The sequence below is a fragment of the Pholcus phalangioides genome, unplaced genomic scaffold, assembly GCF_987345545.1.
Source record: "Pholcus phalangioides strain wild (caught in Gottingen) unplaced genomic scaffold, Ppha-v1.0 ptg000013l_1, whole genome shotgun sequence".
NCBI lineage: Eukaryota > Metazoa > Arthropoda > Arachnida > Araneae > Pholcidae > Pholcus > Pholcus phalangioides.
In genome coordinates this window covers 35370858-35391272 of record NW_028301606.1, presented here as the reverse complement: position 1 = coordinate 35391272, position 20415 = coordinate 35370858, and the positions used below count along the sequence as shown (strand labels likewise).

Below are 20415 nucleotides of genomic sequence, written 5' to 3'. Positions count from 1 at the left end.
CTAGTTGAGTCGATTTTTGCATGACGTTTCAAACACACCAATAATATATTCGTATTGATTAGCATATACTTCATAAACACGTTCCTATTTAAGAGGAGAGAAACCACTAAATTCATCATAATAAAGAGAAAAAGGAACTAGTACATACGTATGAGAAATTTCAAGAATTATTAATTGTTAGTTATATTTGAGATGCTCACGGTTTTTTTTTAAGAATCATTTAACGTAAGAATACACGGTTCTTGTTAGAGCTTCCCAGGAAAACGGGTGGTGGTGCACCAACCACGAATTTTTCAAGTATTAAATACTTTGGAATTTTCTGTGCCTAATTTTGTGAGCATTTTTGTTTCACTCCAAAAATAGTATTTCAGATGTATTTCAATTTATGGTGCGGCTTGAGTTGATTATGATAAATAGTCCTCCATAAAAAACTTGGTTTTCTTGTCAGATAAGGAACATTTTTTTTCAATACTACTCGCTGAAATATCATGAAACTTTGTATATGTTTTCTCGTGTTACATACGAAATGATTTCTATCTGGAGATATTTCAAGCAACTTTATGGCATAAAATATGGTCAAATGACGAAAAAGAGTTGCTTATTTGTGGTTTTCATATTTGAAAAAAAAAAGCCAAAATCCCAAAAACTTTGTCGTTAGATTGTATAGAAATATTCACAGAATTTCACAGAAAAAATTATCTAAAGTGAATAGAAAAACTTTTAATGTCACTTACAACCATGTAATTTTCATGAAAGAAACTCCTTTAACCAACATAACCAGATTTATGATAACTATTTATTGTTGCATATCTGTTATTAGTCTTCGTTTATGGACTTAAATAACAATTATTATTAAACTTCCTGACTGGCAAAATCATCCTTTTTTCCCACTGGAAACATCCGATGTCGAGCACTCGACAAGCACGTATATATCATAAATTTTGACGGAAAAATCGAAGCAGACCTTTAATGGATTATTCATCGGCTCAGCAGAATCGAAAAATGAAATTCCCTCACACTATCGGTATTTGAGGAATTTGCAACGCCATCTTTCAAAGTTTCGGCGAGTAGCGACATGATTTTCGATACATAACTTCGGAAAATATCGGAAGAGAAAGAATCTATATGAAAATAAGCAAATAAATCCAAGTGGTAAATTAATTGGCTATGAAATCAGGTTGTGGAATTCCCAAACACAATGTCATCACAGAAAAGTAAAAAAGTTCGAATAAGAAACCCGCAGAACTCTCCTTCATTCCCGAAACCCATTGAATTAATATTTAGCTTCAACGTAACATATTTAAATATTCATAAAATATATACCTAAAAGCATCTACACCCATCCTCGGGAGACATTCTCCACAAAAAATCTAATATCAAACAAATTTATCTTTTCATGCTAACAAAGAAAACCAAGTTTTATTAACAATTTATGGAAACCGAAAGAAAACATGTGTACACGCATCGGATAAATTACGTGCAATCTTTTCGAAACAAAGTGCACTTTATTCGAGAAAAAACTGAAATTTTATGCATTATAGCCTTGAGTTTCATTTTAGAAATGATCTCGTGAAAATTTATATAGTTTTATTTACCTAGAAGTAATTTGATTTCACCAACAACGGATCGATTCTGCGGAAACAGCGAAGGAAGTGAAGAAACAAATACAATTTTTTGCGTTTTTGTGCTTCATATATATATATTTCATATTTTTTTTTTATTATTATATACATATATTTTCCTTAAAGCCTCCAAGGGAAACTGGCAGAGAAAGTGGATTTAGAGGATATTTACTGTGATCTCTCACGGAAATGGTCGTCCATTCCCACTGATAGCTCCTCTTTCATTTTTACGAGTATTTCTCTTCTTCAATCTTTATACCCAATCATCACATTAACAAAAGAAAGAGATGGCAATCGAAGTGGAAGAAAAGAGATTAAAGTGTGCGATATGATTTCGGTCTTCACAATCTTAATCTTGATTCAACCTATTTATAAATTCAAATCCAAAGACTATTATTGTGATTTATAGAAAATGCGCGTATATACCTGAAAAGTAGACTTGGTTTTTTTTGGGGATTCTTTGATATCGAGAATGCATGAATTTGAAGCTATGAAATGATGTTATTATATTAAATAAATGATTTAGTTTATCACCTGTGATTTACAATGGCATTTTTTCGATGTGAGGAATATCTTTTTGAGTTTTCAATTTCTCTTTTAAATTCGTTTTTGTTGTAAAACAATGTTTTAGGCATGATCTGGGGTTTTATCCCCTCTGGTTGGATCATTTTCTTTATTAGATGCATGGAATTTGCTTCTTACTGCCTGAAACGTTATTGAATGTAGATAGTACAATGAAGAATGTTTATTGCGATTCGGTTATTTGTTTTATAAGGAACGGTAGGAAAACTTTTTTTTTTTGCATCAACGTGTGTAGTTACAGAAATGACATGCAGTGATATATAAAATTTGCCAGATTTAATGAAACCGGGATGGTACCTTTTCTTTCAAACCGAACGTCCTAGAAACTCCAGTCCTATTGCCATGGGCAATTTACTACGGAGTGAGTTGTTTCGAAAGTGTGAATGGGTGTAACCAACAGTGTGAGATCTGATTGGGTATTTATACCGTTGTAGGCTAGTTGCTCTAAATAGCAAGACTTTTTAATGGGGAAATCGTAAACCAAGGAGCTACCACTGAACTAACGTTGATATTTCTTTCAACGTTATGGACAGATAATTATAAGTAAAACCTGTAATTACGTGTCCAGATAAATGTATGCAATTTATTCTCCTACTCTGTTTTGATTATGAGTTGGGAGTGTCGTGACTGGAGCTTTTGAGCTCCCAGGATCTGACGTCAATGTCTCGAAGTTTATTATTTTACTTGGAGTCATTTTTTTTTTCTAAACCATTCAGGTGCTGCCATCTGATATAATTAATTGAGCAATTTTCTTCCAAATGAGTATCACTGCTAATAAACCGCATATTCACCTCATAAACGTTCCTCTGGGAAATTTGTAATGGATGGTTTGCAGTGCCGGACAGTGTTGTGTATATATTGTGTACGTAATATACAAATGATTGTTTTGGGGAATGCATGTAATTTGCTGGAGAAATGCTGCCACCTGTCATCAAAATTAAGGAATAACAAGTCGGCAGTTTATTTTCTGCGCGCTACATGTATAATTTTCAAATGTTGTAATTGATCTTTCCGAGCGTATTCTTTCAAATTTATACCTAGAAACTGACAGGGATGAAAGTTTTTATCAATGCGATTTAATTGATTTAGGTCTTTCAGACACTGTGGTAATGTTTTTCTTCTTTTCTCTATAAGAAGAATGGGCTCGTTTTTTTGCCGCTTAAATTTGAGAGTAAGAACAATATATATAAGAATATTTAAAGAACATACATACACAACAACAGAAAATCATCTTCAGGAATAATGCGCACATTGACTTAGACGAAACTGTTGGTATTCTGTTCATGATAGCAACAAGACCTCACACCATCATAGAAAGAGAAGTACCACCGAACTCGTTATTGCAATACCATATCTCTTATCAGTGTGTCTGGAAATGTTTGATAAGCTCTTACTATTCTCACAAAGCTTAAAGGTAAAATAATACCGATGATGAGAGACATGATAAAGGGGTATCTGGAATTTCTCGAACTTCATGATAAATTTGAAAAATTATGACCATTGTGAGATACTCGTTATTTGGAGAAATGAATTTTTTTTCATCACTTTTGATAAGTCTGGTTCTGAACAAAACAAAATTTTAAACCTCTGGAGAAATACATTCGAGCAATAAATCACATATGCGTCTGCAACAAATAAACCTCTTTTTTTGCTCTTACTGGAAAGACATGCCCGAATCCATTGTCACCAAATATATAAACTACCATATACACACAAAGCCCGAAGACTGAGGTATACGATTCATCTCTCTGTCAACAAACCTGGTACACTCGTGAAATTTCAATCAATTTTCTGATACGTGAAAATACATTCCATACAGTACATCTTAAAGTAAGCAGATAAAAAATAGTTTCCTTCACTTTTCCACGAAAGTTTTCGTTGTAAGACTAGAAGCAGAAGAAAAGTTTTCTATTTTTGTTTCGTAAAAGACCGGAAAAAAGAGGGTAGTTCGAAGAACTTCAACAAGTGGAAAAAGCTCCTGCAAGGCTTTTACTTTTATTTTCATTCTTATACATATATATTTTATCTGGCCTTTAATGGCGTCGTATTTCCCTCCCACTGTTCGTCGTTGCAGAACTTGTTAAGATGGAGGAAAAGGGAACATATAGGAAATCCGACCGGAGGACATGCTGTTGCGTGGCAACGTTAAAGGAACCATTAAATAGGCCTGAACATAAGGACATCATTTCAGCAGCGGATAACGGGACATACAAGGGATCTAGAAATTCTTCTCCAAGATCTTTTATTCTTATATACACATACCATATACATACATATAGTTTATTAATACATTCTACTTGGAGAAGAGCTTCCCAAAATGTAGAAAAAAAAAATATTTGTATTAAAAGAAATTCTGAAAATATAAAAGTACCAGAATTCTGGGACGTTATTATCTTGTTAGCGTCTTTTAGGTTCCGAGAAGCATTATTTTACATTAGATGGACGGAATTTCCATCAATGTTAGTAAATACATTTTTTTTTTCAAAGCTTATAGCAAGTATTAGGTCTTTCCGAAAGTGATGAGATGCGTGTGTTTCAGCCACTAGTGTGTATCTTTCTATGATACTTACCCTTGAATGCGTAGCTTTTCATGTGTGCAAAGGGTTCTTAAAAACATTTATTACTGCAGCCAATTTCAAGACACAAATTCAAAATCACCTTTGCACATATAATCTGAGGCCATATTCTTTTTATTTTATATTAAGAATTCACTAGCAGATGACCCAGTCATCTATGACGAATCTCAAAGCAAAGTAGTCATCGAAAACGTCAACTCTTTCTTGCAGGGCATGTGTGGCTGTGATTTCGAAAATTTGTAAAAATGTTTTGTTTCGAGTTCTTCTCTTACGTTGAAGTTTGCTATCAGAATTTTCTTTTTTTCCTTACTTTAGTTTGAGTCACAAATAAGGTAGGTTATGTATTTGGAAAGTACAATTACTCCAGTGCTATTTATATGCGGTTTATGCGGTCTTGCATGCGCTGCGCAATTCAAAATAGATTTTGTTTACATAGTTTTACGTCCTTCAGTAACTATGAAAACAAAAATATCAGAAAGAAAAAAAAAAATTGTTCATTTGAGGGTTAAGATAAAATTAGTTGAAATCCTATTGCATTGATTAAGAGGACTCACGACTAAAAGGCTTCGAAATGCCAGTTGTTTAAAAATGACTTTTCTCATAAAAAATATTTTATCTAACTGCAAATCAAATGAAAAAGAATTCGTGCCAATATGTTAATTGGTTTTTCCGAAATAAAAGGAAACAAATTAATGAAAGTGAAAAATAATTGACGAAACAAATTTTTAACTTGTTTGTCACAGATCGAGATTTTAAAGTTGTAATGTGCTCATCTTCGGGAGACTGAAATAAGAAGTTGAAAATAAAACTGTTTTACCAAATCTGCTGAAGTTTTGCGGGGATATTCATTCAACATGTGTTGGTAAAATACGCTTTCGAATTGACAACTGACCCATGGAAAATATTTGTAAAAAATATTGTATTTATATTTTTCAAATTCCTCCTTTTTTTTCCAACTATTTAAATTCATAAAATTCTAATAATAGTTGCATATCAAAATTCAAGGTGCTTATAATTTTCAATTTATTAAATAAATAAATATCGTGTGAAGATATTCCTAATTTCCGAAATTTCAGTAATTTTGCAATCGCTTATTAGTCTCACTCATGAGCAGCGAAAACGTTATATGAGAGAACATGTTAAAAATTTGTTTTATGGCTAATAGACGTTGAATTTTATATTTTTGAGTTTCTCATAAAAAATAGAGTTTATGCTACTCAAATGTTTATGAATATTAATACGAAGGAATGCGAACAAATAACAGGAACCATTTCATAAGTCACGATCTCGGACTAGAAGATGAGGTTTTGAGACCTTTTACAGCGGTATGAGAAAGTAATAAACGCAAAAAATAAAAGAAAATCCGAATTTTTTTTAAATACTTGAAATTTATTTATTAAAAACATTTCCTAAAATTACAGTTCGCAAGAATTTCGTTAAAGTAGTCCTTAACTTTAATTTTTCTGACAGTACATTTATAACACCGGACACTCAGTACAAGCAGTTTACTAAAGTTTAATTTCAGTCGAATTGCGTTTTTGTTGAACCTAAGCGTGCATGTGCGTCAAGTATCATTCATGTTATGAGCTCAGGTTCTGCTAACTATCTACCAAATCAGAAATTAATAAAGGGGCTGTGAAAACAATACATGTGAGAATCAATATTCAGTACACCAAAATTTTCTGAAACCAAGTTAATCCTGCTGCACTGTTCGGGTCTGTTTGATCCGAAACGAAATTTTCATCGTTATTAGATAATTGTTGTTCTAGGAATTTTTATGGTTGTTTCTGACTTAATCATTTTTACTCTTACTTTATCAGGCGTATATGCATTTTTGTATTATTTTATATATTTTCTCTCTCTATCTTAACTTTCCTTTTCTATCTCTATTACGTTCGGGTCAAAATCACCCGAATAAGAAAATTCCTTTCAAAGGCCTTAAGAATTCTTTCAAGATGGAATTTTTTTATTCAGACTTGTGGGTATCTGAAATTCCTTTTAAGATCATTGGAGCATGGTGTTTCCCAACCGGTGATCCCCGGAACCTGAGGGGTCTACATCATTTTGCTAGTGGTTCATCGAGAAATAGTAAGGAACGGCAGGGGAAAATATTTCTTGATATTTTCTCTAACTTGATATTTTTGTCCTAACTTAAAAGGGGTTCACCCTGAAACAGTTTTAATTATATTTGACACTCCTCAGACCAAGAATCTGATTTGAGAGGTTCCGCATAAACTAAAATGTTGAAAAACACTTTTAAGTCTTCTAATAAATAAATTTGTGTGGGAAGAGAAGCAGTGTTGGAAAAGCTTTCTGCTTACTCCGATTTTCCACGAAAACGTCTCGTAAGGATCTTTTAAATTACTTCAGGGAATTATACAAAATCATTCAGCTAGTGCACATTGTTTATTGCTGGAATAAGGTTTTTGAATTCAAAATTCTATTGAATGCTAATGCAGGCGACTTATTATATTTCTAATTATATTCATTTCTCATGGTTTTCGAATTAAAGTGCTATTTTCGTAACCAAACTACTTACCACTTTTTTTCTCTCTATGCTATGAAAATACCGGTATTTATTCACGTTTTCTAAATACAGAAGTTATTTCTGAAATATAACTCAAAGAGCTCCCACCGGTGCAAAAGAATCGCCTTGATCTCACAAGTGGATGCTTTCATAAAAATGTCATGAAATAAGGCACAACTCATAGAAATTGGATCAGCTGCAAATCTTAGTATTTTTGGTGGTAAAATCGAGTGGAGAACTTTCCTAAAACTGATCCTTCGTGAAAATTGTAACTAATCGATGATCCACTCAACATGTAAGTATTGGTGCTTTAGAAATCGCTGAATAGCCCTAGGATATTGAAACACGAACAATTTACATAGTTCAACTATCTTTGAGCCTGGATAGTAATCCTGCAGGGAAAATATATTGGGTAAAAAACTGAAAAACAATAGCTTCACCTTGGGCTCACGAGCCTACCACCCGCCCCTTTTCAAATACTAAGAGGGGGGGGGGACATAACGTCTCGTTCATGATACAGTCTGACGTCGGTACAACGTCACCCCGGAGACCGAATAAAATGGTTTCATAAGAGGGGTGACTTGATAACATGTCAACTAACATGATATTTATACAAAAAAAACTGATCTTTCAAAAACTGTTCTTATAACCGGGGTGACGTTAGAAATGGTCGACACTATACCGAAATCTTACTGTATAATGTTTGTGTGGATAAAACAAGTAATTTGTTTTGTTGTAAAGGGATAAAAAAAGTGGTTCACATGGCATTTTTTTAATCTGGACAAAAAAGAGATATCTCTCTAATTATGTAATTAATTAACATGATTAAAATTAAAATTGCAACGCGTAAACCCAAAAATGTTGGATTTATGTACAGTTGTTTCGATGATTTGTAGTTCTTGGTTTTTTTAAAACAATAAGCAAGTATTGAATTGGAAAAGAAACGAGTCGGGTCCTATTGACCCGAACATTACAACTATAGGGTAAATGCGAACAGTACAGCACGGTTAAAAAGACCTGGTGGAGTAGATCAACTATGCCCAAGAATATTAAGACGTCATCAACGAATAAATCAAATACATGAAAAATACAAAATTCCTAATGCGTTTCGACACACAATGGGTGTTGTCTCCACGACGTTTGAAGTGAACGGAGTGCTTTTTTCCGCTGAGCAACCAAGAGTTAAGATTTGGTATTTAACCAAAGTGGGATACGCGGTCAGCGTGATTACTGAAGACGACACCCATTGTATGTCGAAATGCATAAGGAATTTTCTATTTTTCGTGTATTCGCCTTATTCGTGGATGACTTCTTAAAATTAAAAAGACCTGCTTCTTTTCAATCCCCCTTTTCAACATGATTCAATAAGCCGATTTTTTTTTTCTCAGACACTATCAATCTATCGCATAATGTAACTTTTATTTGCTTTGCTTCCCTGAACCCTTTAACCGGCCAAGCTGAAATCAGCGAACACCTGCAAAACGTATATATATATATGTTCGACATATATATATATGAAATAGGATGTAACACTTTCTTTTGATCGTGCAAAGTGAGGGAGCCAAGACAACGTGTTCCATTGAGAAATTAGCTTTTAAAAATATTTGAGATTGCCATTACTAAAATAAAAGGCTTTTTAGAAGGTGAGACATCTCGTCAATGCCGGTGTGTAGGTTCAGTACACGGGGTGATTCTAAATTCATGGGAACAACTTCAAAAAAATCAGTCCAATTTAATCAGAAGACAAATATGTAACCTCGAATATTTTTAGCACATATTGCAGCAAATACGACAAAAAAATGTATTTATTTTTGGTGAATTGCAGTTGACCAGTCTCTAAAAACAACCTATACCGCCTTTGCTATTAAGATTCGACAGCACATTCTATGACGTATAACTCTTGTTTAGGTGTCATGTATCACCTCTTAAAGTTTGTTCCATGAATTTGGAATCTCCCTGTATATATAAAGAAATGTGTGAGCTGAAGTAGATGCGATCAGAATGAACAGGCGTCTGATTTACTCCAAATCATACAGGGAAGGAATTTAAGAAACATCCAAAAATACCCCACAGATATGAGGGAAAACTGAGTACAAGTTTTAAGAATAATTTACTTTAACCAATTTTTTTCACTTAAAATCTTACAAGAAAAACACTCAAAGTAATCGAGACGAATCAATAGTTTTTCTTAAATGTTACAATGCTTAGTGACATGTGTTCTATTAAATAATAAACTGAGCCCAAGGACTTTGGATTTAATATACGAAACACACACATACAAAAATGCCTGCTCCACGTTCTATTCAAATCCTCAAAAAAATAATAATAATGCTACTTTCTGATATTATACTCTCTCTCACGATAACCCTATAGATAATAGTTCTTTCTCTCATGGTTTTTATCCTCATTCAAAACCAGAAAGAACAAAATACGTAGATGAAACTACATTGTTCCCATAATCAGTAATGGTTTTCGGCCGGAGACAGTTTTTAGATTTCATATGAAACTATAAAAACTCGAGAAAAATAATTAAATACGATCGGGGAGATTCCTTTCATGGTAAGAAAAAAAAAATCCGAACAAAATAATAAATAAAATAATAATAACAGTAAAAAACTATTTCCTGCTCCAGAAGTACAATAAAAATCCTACCAGGGAAAGGAAATACTATTTTTTCCAGTTTCTAAAAAGTCGTTGGGTAAGCAGGGACAGTCTAGAAAATGAAAGGTGCCTTTGAGGGATTACAAGTCTCTTCTGCTTATAGAGAGAACTGTTTTTTAGATTTCAAGTGAATTTTCTGTTTTTTCCTACCTTAGTTTCTTTTTTTTCCCCAAGATAAAAGACAGCGAGAGAAAAAAAAAAATCCTAACTGAAGGATAGAGTTAATGTAAAGATACAGGGGGGAAAAAGGAAAATAATAATAAAAAAGTTCAACAAACTTTTCGAAAATTGCCAAATGAGGCCATAACCCTCACGTGGCTCTTACCGGAGCAAGGGATTTCTCATTGTCCTCCGAGAGAAAAGAGAGAGGCCTCTGCTACGAAGATGATAAGGCAAGGATATTGAAGGAGCCACCACCACAACCCTGTTGTATCCGTCCTTCCTATCCGTTCAAACTTCCGCTAGTTTCCTCTCTTTTCCTGGTATTTTAGTTTTAGCTCCGAAAAGACGAGCGAATTTTCCGCTTTTAAATCGCCAAATTGAACGAGGAGTTTACTGCATGAAATTCCGGCTAACAATGGTGTTGGCAGAGATTGTGGCAACACGTTCTTTTCTCTGAATGGATCCTGTTTCGCGAACAACGGTTATATTTATGGAAATTAATTCACTCTAACTAATTACTTCATGTTTATGAAATGATAGTAATTTTATATGCTCTCTAATCTTGTCGTATATTATTCTTTATATGAGGAAAACTCCGAAAAGTGAAGTTTTGAAAAACTGATTGTTAAGTTTTTTGTAATAAATTTTCATTTATGTAGGCCTTTTGTATCAATGAATGTGAACCACGATACTATTAACAATTCATTTTGTTATTGGGTTATTCATAATTTTTGAATGCAATGCATTTTAAATTACGAGTATAATTCGTTTTTGACAATTCTACTGAAAGAAAACTTTCCATTAAGAATAATGAACATTTTTTTTTCAATTCGTTTCGCATTAAACTGTCTCCAACCCTAAAAAAAAAATAATGAAATTCTACTATACTCTAGTAGAAATACCATTACACATATTATTTAACCATTGACGTATTTTAAATTTGGTACACATGTATTTGATTCTATATGCTGAGACATGATAGCAAAAAGTTTCACGCATCTACAACATTTGATGTTATTGAAAATTTTCAAAAATATGCATTATTGATATCTTGAGTGCAAGATAAAATGACATGACATCAATGGAAAAATTTACTAAAAATAAAGGAATCTATTGAGTTTACGAAATGAAGAGAAACGAATTTATATTTAATTAACTCAATTATGAGGTAATTTTTAAAACTGAGAAAAAACGTTCAATATTTTAAATATTACGAGTGTTTATGAATAGATCTCAAATCTTTTTTTGCCAATTTTTGAATTAAACGCATTTTTTCTTATATTAATCAATTTTTGTTTCATCACATTGATGTCACGCTATTTTACCATGCTCCGATTGTGTTAATAATGCATCTCTTTAAAAATTTGCGAAAAACTTGGTATTGAATATACGGGATTTTTATAATTAAAGTTCCACTTTGCAACGACTATAAAAGAAAAACTGGACAAAATGTTACCAAACTTAGTTAAAAGTTTACAGAGGTCATGGGATTCAATTTTTCGCAAAATAATTTCAAAAACTCACCACCAGCGGAGAATGGCGCTGTATGCAATATTGTTAAACGAAATAATACATTAAGACATCGGTTTAAAAGGTTTTTAATCGTTTCCTAAAACGAAACTGTGGGGTTTTGGCAGAATTTAAAAATGCGATACATTGACATGTCCGTATATTCCTCCTGATATGCTAAGAGCTACTGTTGAGAACGCAGTAATGCGATTTGATTTGCTTTCAGAAAATGGTGAACGCTACATTGAACATGCTTTGTAACACGTTGCTAAATCGATATATTAAATCGATATATTAAATACTTTGCTAAAATCGCTACATTTTTTTCTCAAAATTTGTTTATTCACAATATATACATTGAAAATAAACATAGGTTTAATCGAGGGTTTTATTCCAGAATAAATATAATTAGACGCATTACAGAATGTTTGATCGATTCCGATTTCCATATAAAAGCTTCAATTAACAGTTATTTTTTAATTATATATTTTTTAAATATCGGAAATGAACTCGAAAATTTTAAGAGATAGGTAACGAGAAATATGCAAGGTACATAGTGGTTTATATTTAAACCCAATTAAACGAATGGATGATGAAACGAATGAATTTAATGAATATCTCCGAAATAAAGTTTCCGAACGAGAAATACTCTAAATTTCTTACTGATCTATAGTGAAAGGAATATTTTATTTCTCTCTCTTGCCGAGTAAAAGATGTTCGAGTACCTTGTTATAAGAAAATTATTTTTTAGGTTAACGTTGTGATATGCGACAAGTTAATCGAAGCTGTTTCAAGATAATGAGCTTATTTCTTTAGAAGTCCTCGAAGTTTCGCGAAGTATATATTTTTTTTCAAGTCTAACCTATTCTTATTAGATTCCAGCCACTTATCAACGTCCGCTGTTATAATTAAATTTCTCCTACTTAATTACAATGAAGACATTATCCATGAACTCTCCTTGTCAAAAATTTTACATCACCTATTTTTTCTTTTATCTTTTCTCCTTGAAAGATAATTCTTCTTACTTCTATTAAAAACTTGGCAGTTTTGTTTCCTAGGCTAAAATCTTGGAGAAACATTTGTACAGGAGGGGAAAAAACAATAAAATCCCTACATTTTTTTATCTGTCTCAATTAATTTGTTCACAAAATATATGTTTGAAAATAAACATAGGTTTAATCAAGGGTTTTATTTTAGGATAAATATAATCACACGCATTACAGAATGTTTGATCGATTTCCCAATTCAGAAGAAATGCGTTGCACAACGGCATCTTATGTTCTCAGAGGGATATAATTAGAAAATTAATTAAATCGTGATTTTGATGAGTAAAAATACTTTTTTCAATAATTTCTACTTTTATTAAAACGTTTAATGAAATATTTTTTCAACATTTTTCAAAGAAATATAAATTGATCGGCAAAAAATATTTGAAGATTAATAGCGGAATTATAATCAAAATATCAATTTGGAATTTTTTATTCTTTTGGTTATTAATCATAAGTAAATGAATGTAAGATTTTCTCAAAGAACTTTGCGTGAAAATTGGTGGAAAATGCGACCTGTTAATCGTATCAAACACCAAATATGATATTGATTACAATTTTAACAAGGTTTTAACCGTGACATGCAATCTTCCTGCTCTGTTTTCATAATGAACCGGAAGAATGGTGGAATTTCACGGCTATTCTTAAAAATACTGAAACAGCATACTGTCCATTTATCATCAGTTTTAAAAAATATCGGCCGAGATATTTTTAAACATACCTGAAAGGACCATAACCGAACAATTTAACATTATTCTCACCTCGGCTGACTGAATGCATTGTTACTGACAGTTTGGTCAAAAATGTAGTAATGCTAATCACCGAATCTTATCAGAGGGCTAGAAGGAATGTGACCACTCGAAAATTGTTTTACTTCACCAATACGTGATGAAAAACAGCATCAGAATGATACTATCTTGATGGATTTAATATGAAAATCGAAAAGGTATTTTCACATGAAATTCAACAACGACCCCTTTATATGAAATGCGTTTGATGCATTTACACATAAAAACGTCACGGGTGTTTTCAGGGTAAGAAAAAGAAAAATATTGTTTCACGAAGTTCAGTGTAATGAAATGTTGAAATATATATTCTCAAGGTAAGGAAAATTTCCTGAAACCATTGAGTTTCACAATGAAAAAAAGTATATTGTTGATCATATGGCTCGGAAGTATTCCGTGCGAATACCATTCATTCGTCACAGTGCACGTTTTCTACAAAATTCCACTTGACCTAAAGAAATACTTGTTCGATCTGTTGTAAATAAATAACTAAAACTGGAAAAAAGTAACTTTTTTCTTGTTAAAATAAACTAAAAAGCTTAGACAACCGTATTTGTTCAGAAATCAGAATTTTTCTTACAATAACAAGCTCTCCTGTACTAGGAAAAAGACATCAGATACCGCCATACAATAGCAAAGCAAGGGCTACATTTTCAATGGTAAAAAAATATGTGAGCGGAAAATGCATTTATAATATAAAAAAGTAAAAATGTAGAACAGAATGTGTAGAAAAATGTGAATTAATACTATGAATATTAATTAAATAATTATGATAATTAATTCTAAAATATATAAAAAGAAATGTAAAAAATGTGCGAATACAACCGTAATTTTAAGGATGTAAATACTTTTCATCGTGTGTCAAAAGGATATTTTTGGAATTTAAAATAAAATTTAGTTATGTAATTTTATTTGAAAATATTCTATAATTCATATTTTATTGATTATCCCCCCCCCCCACACACACACGCACGCAATCATATGTATGTACATCCAAGCATAATCAAACTTAAGAATTCATAGTGAAAGTCAAACCCCGGTCATTTTGATCGGTATCGGTGTTGTAGGTAGAATAAAACTTTAGTTATAATGGACTCTAAAGGTACTGCTTGACATAGAACTTGCATCAAATTTCCAGTTTCTTGAAGCTCCATTTATATGCCCATTTGAAACAAAAATATGAAACGCGATTTATCCTGTACTATAGGAATTGGGCACGTCCAACGTGGAGTTAATGATTTGACACCCCCACGCGCTAGGAAGTTTTTCACTTTATCCAACAGCAGTCCAGTGATCTTGACAAATAATGCAGTTGACCCAAATAACGGACTCTGGAAATCTGCGGAACATTAACAAGAGACAAAAACAAATGTTGTTTCTGGTAAATAAGCCCATGGAGGTAGAAGAGGAAACGTTATGTAATATTTGTACCGTGGGACACACAATCGATTTTCGCGTGTAACAGCTGCTCCAGATGTCACCGAGGCAATAAGCGGAGGCCCCAAGTCTTTTCCGCTACAAGAAACAAGGACGAAATCGCGAAGCTCAGGGGAAATAAAATGTCCCATTTATATGGAATTGTGGATTTCGCTATGGAATAACAACCTCGGCGATAGATATCCGTTGTTCAACAAGTTCTTGTTTCGAGACCCTCGTCTCTCATATTCAGCATCTGTATGTGTTGGGAAAACCGAACAAGACTTTTCTCATCCGTGCAGCTTGTGCGTTGGAAAGGAACACATTGTTGCAAATAATTAAATCATTATATACCCTTTGTCATAATTTCCTCTGTTAATATCACAAAGTTTTATAATAAATTATGTATGGATAAGAAAGGCCTGTGTAGAGAGAAATAATCTAAAATGCGAATGTGTACAAGGTGATTACTTGATTCTCTTGCTGCATTTTACTGGTGAACCGTTGATCTTGGAAGCATACTTCCGATTGGGAAAGATATCCAAACAACGCTTAAAACTCAGATACGATATTCATGCTGCAAGGGGTTTCATAGGTATTAACACTAGAAGGACCAACATTTCGTTCTTCCTTGACCGATACCGGTAAGAAATACACTTAACTACTGTAAAATTCTGTTATTGCATAGCGGGATCTGGCATCGATGTTTTTTCCTGGTAGAGGAGCGATGGCAAAATTTTGATTCTTGAACAGAGGGTCTAATCTTTTTAGCTAATTTCAACAAGGACAAAATTAATTCTCTTTTATCTCTCTCTCTTATTTTCTTTTCTGTACAAAAATCGACAAAGCATTTATTGAGGTTGCGTCAAAAGTTGTGCCAAACGCACATTTGTAAATCCCTGCATTTGAGCCATCTGATCAACACTATACTTCGTTTCGTTGCAAAAATAGACTGCTTCAGGAATTTTCGTCACTTTGAGATTCTATATTTCAATATTTCAATGCATCGAACGTAGAGGAAGAGTATTTTCCTTTTTCTTCCTCAGAAATCTTAAAAAATAATGTGTTTATGGTTAAACGCGTCAAACGTGTTGTTTCATATAAAGGGGTTCCTGCCGAATTTCAGGTGAAATTTCTTTTTCAAGTCTTTCGTTATTATACCTACCAAGGTAAGGTAGTATTATTCTGCTTCAGTATTTCAGCACGTATTCATGGAGAAAGACAATAATCACCTATCCACATTTCTACCAGCTTTCAGGAAAGATTCATTAAGAATGGTTGATCATTAAGAATGCTTTCAATTAGCCGAAGGGAGAACATCTATATTAGTAGAAATTTTATGCCACGATTCAACGAAATATTTGCTGGTCATGGCTATGAAAGTGTCCATATAACGTTACTGGTCAAATTGAAGAATGATGGTCGTTTTTGTTAAAAAATCTCTCCTGATTTTTTTTAAATTTTATGATAGTTGGACAGCGTAATATTCAAGCCTTTTTATAAAAAGTCGTGAAATTTCAACATCATAAGCAATCTGTTTAATCATTAAATCGAGTGAGAAGATAGACGTGGTCCTTCTAGTGTCAAAATGAAAAAAAAAATTATACGGATTATGTCCAAACGTAACCATTAGGAAATTGCTGCTCTGTCTCTTCTGAGTTTAAAAAAAATAAATAAAAAAAAATCCGCGTGTCCAAGTGCAATATTCACTGGAGGTAATTGTATTCAAATATCGGTAGAAAAGTTAGGAAAGAACAGTATAAACGAAGGAAAGAAACGTTTTCCATTGGTTTATGCTGTTCTTTCCAAACTTTTCTCCGATTTTGAATTAAAATATCTCAGTGAATATTGCACATAGAAACGCGGAAGTTTTTGTTTACCTCAGAAGAGACATGGCGGCAACTTCCTGAGTTTTGTAGAACTGGGTGTCCATATTAAAAGTTATTTATTTTACTTTAACAACTGTACAACCCTTTGCACCATGAATGATGTAACTGAGTTCAACATATTAATTGGATATTTTTTCTAATTGGAAGCATGCCTCTAGGATCAACGGCTCAACAGTAAAATGCGGCAAAGGGAATTATGTAATTTCCCTGTATATGTTATGGTAAATGTTATAAATCCAGCTATAATGCAAAATATTTCACTCTTACTAGCGACTCATAATACCCAAGCGTCGTTGGTCAACATGATAAATTTCGTACTAAATTCATTACATTTGTTATCATTTCTTAAATATGATTACTCGGTTATATTGTCGTGACAAAACTTCTGTTTTAGGTGGCCGGACTTATGAGACAGACTCTGAACCGGGTAAAATGAAATCTGATTTGATGAGTTTTTCTGAACATCCCCAGTAATAAATTCTATAATTTTGTCCTGTTTGAGAATTTCTGCAATCGGACCTCAATATAACGAAGTCTTATTCTTCCATTTTAAGGTGACACTCCGATATAATGATCTCTCGTTTCATAAATTTTATGATCTTACCACGATATGATACTGTAGATTCCAATTCAACATTTTTTTACGATCGTACTCGCCATACATAACGAACTCTCATTTAACAAATTCTTTGTTTAACGAATTTTTAGAGTACCGGTAAAATGACTATTTCTTAGCATTTATCAAATCTACCAACGACGCTTGAGTATAATGCAAAATCACCGGTAAAACTGATAAACTTACTGAGACGACTGGCGATTATTCATAATGAAAAGTTATTATTTATAATATCCGATTTAGCATAACCACCGCAACATATATGTTTAACAAAGAAACTGGTATAAGTTCTTGATAGCTTTTAGATTTCAATTCCCTTATTAGTTGTTTTTAGAGACTTCAGCTCGATTCGATTTCTGATAGCGCCGAAATCTATATATTTTTTTTTTATCTTTTCTTTCCATACAATAATAAAGATGAAGAAAAGTTATGCTTTTCAATGAATCTCATTAAAATGAATTACTTTGATCGGTACATATTGATATGAGATGATTTCAAGTTTATAGTTTTGGTTTGTATAGAGGAAAATTATTCCATGAATCAGCGTGTATTCAATAAAAATTCTATATGAGTATTAATTTATAGAAAATATATTCATGTGATAAAATGCCATTGAAATATTTCGTTTTTCTACACAGTGATGCCTCAACGATATGCGGTAGAAATGCAAGACGAATTTGTTCTGAAAGGTAACACTGCCGTTCTGTGTTGCCACATACCTGGTTATGTTAAGGACCAAGTATACGTTGAAGCATGGATCAAAAACCACATTGAAAAAATTGAAATCGCACAAGCCGGAAGTAAGTACAGGACGGAAAAATATCCCAAAATCATTCATCGTTATTTGAATTTTAAGGTATTGCCACTTTTCTATAAAATAGTATTGGAGTGAACTTCAATAATATTTTTTGATAGAAAGTGTCTCAAAATTGTGAAAACAATATTACGTTTTGGACTATGTCAATTTCTGTGAAAAAGGCATTTTTATGTCGAATATCAAGCAAAATTCGTGTAATATTCGAAACACGATTGCAAAACAAACGATGAATGGAATGTTTTGTTACTTCCACAGTACATTCAAATAGTAATGATGCAGATTGTGAATCAAAATTTAAAGGGTTGCATGATATTCTCGGGAGTTTCACTCAAATCGTTTAATGTACGTGTAAATTTTTCGAAATTCCATCCTACATATCGTCTATGAAACACTGTAATTAAATATATGTGATAATAAAATATCCTGGCAAGTTCTGATGAAGGGATTTCGTCGTTAATGATGGAAGGAACACGCCACCTACTTCATGAGCTTGGACAGGCTTTATTAACTTCAGTTGAGACAGAATTTTCAACACTTTGCAACAGATGGCGCCTCAATTCGCATCCAAAGACCAGTCGGCCTCAGCAAATACAAAGGTGAATTCTCCGGACGAACAAACCTGAACATCACCCCTTCAACGTCTCACTTTCACTCAATGTGATTTCTGACCACAATGTCCTGATGGCGGCTCTCCATAATAAAGCCGAAACGCGTCGACTAGTCGACCAATTAAAAATTTTTGTCTTGAAAGCTTGTCAATTTTCAATATATATTTATATCTAATTTTTCTGATAAAAAGTTTTTTTGTTACCTGCTGAGCAGACACCAGCTGATCGATATCTGCAGATCAGAATGGAGGTAAAAATCATCTCACGATTAGGAATTACACTATATTAGATGCACAGAGACCATCAGAAGAGTTCTGACCACACAAAATCAATTATGGCAATGTTGTTAGTATTATAAACCAAATGTGTTCTAAAATGCATCGAAGTATCAGTGTGACCTCCCCTTTCCGTATTTATTAGGTATGTTAGTAAGTACGTATATTCATTGTTAAGAAATATGACGGTAAGAACTTTAGCGTAAAATAACAGCTAAATAATTTGGGAAAAGTCAAGAAATTGCCAAGCCTTTTGGTTTAATCTTAGTATAATACATAGGAAATAGGGGGAGCAGAGAGACATCACGCAGGGTCACCCAGACCCTTGCCGTCTTTCCAGTGTGAATGTCAACAACTCTTTGTTTGCTGCAGAACATGTGTGGCTTTGGTTTCACTTATTTGTTAAAATGTTTTGTTTGCTCTTTTGTTTTGCATGTTTTATAAAAAAAACCATCGGGGCTTGAAAAAAATTGGGTATCTAAGGGTTAAAATAGGTATTCGTATGGAGTTTTTATGCAAATTTCTTACAATGCCAGAATGAAGAAATATGTAAGAAGTTACTTCTAAGTTTTGTAGAAAACCATTTTATATAGATTGTTTATAAATTTCTGATTTTCAGTTGATTTTCAAAACTTTTCAAAAATGAAACATTCAAATTGTAACATATTCTATGGACTTTTTTAATGACAAATCATTTTGAATATAACAGGCCGGTATAGTATGTTGCCAACGGGAGAACTTCATATACGCAATGTTCAGGAAGAAGATGCAGCGAATTCATACTCCTGTAGGACGAAACACCGTCTTTCTGGAAGGACTGTAGTTAGCAGTAATCAAGGAAGGATATTTGTAACAGGTGCAGTATATCCATTTTATTGGCACACAGAGCAACAGGCCTACACGGTAGAATTCCTCAATCATTGCATTTGATTCATGTTTAGAAAAATTGATGGCACTACGTATTGCACAGCATTACAAACTTCACGTTAGGTTCACAACACGCACATTCCAAAATCTTTCCATCCTTCAATTCGTTAGAAATTCCACACCGTAATATGGACGAGGTGCATGTGTGGTTTAGTAGTAGTATTAGCAGTATATCCATTTTATTAATAGCGCCTCCATATTTCAGTGCTATGATAAACAGCAATAATTTTTTCACCATTTCTCAGTTGTCACGTATAAGATGAAATGGTGATCATGCCATTCGACGAAACACTCATACACCATTGATAGGGTATCATAAATCCAATGTTGTAGAACAGAATTTTTGTAAAGCTCATACACAAATTGCAAGAAAAGAACTTCAAAACTATCTCTAGTT

General features: G+C 32.9%; 1 protein-coding gene across 1 annotated transcript in view; it reads left to right on the top strand.

Moving 5' to 3' along the window:
- LOC149078992 (cell adhesion molecule Dscam1-like) overlaps positions 1-20415 on the top strand; it is a 143877-nt gene that overhangs the window by 65779 nt on the left and 57683 nt on the right. Inside the window, exons 3-4 of the mRNA XM_089241238.1 lie at positions 18030-18191; positions 19801-19947. Coding sequence (XP_089097364.1) covers positions 18030-18191; positions 19801-19947 — 309 coding nt within the window. The remainder of the gene's footprint in view (positions 1-18029; positions 18192-19800; positions 19948-20415) is intronic.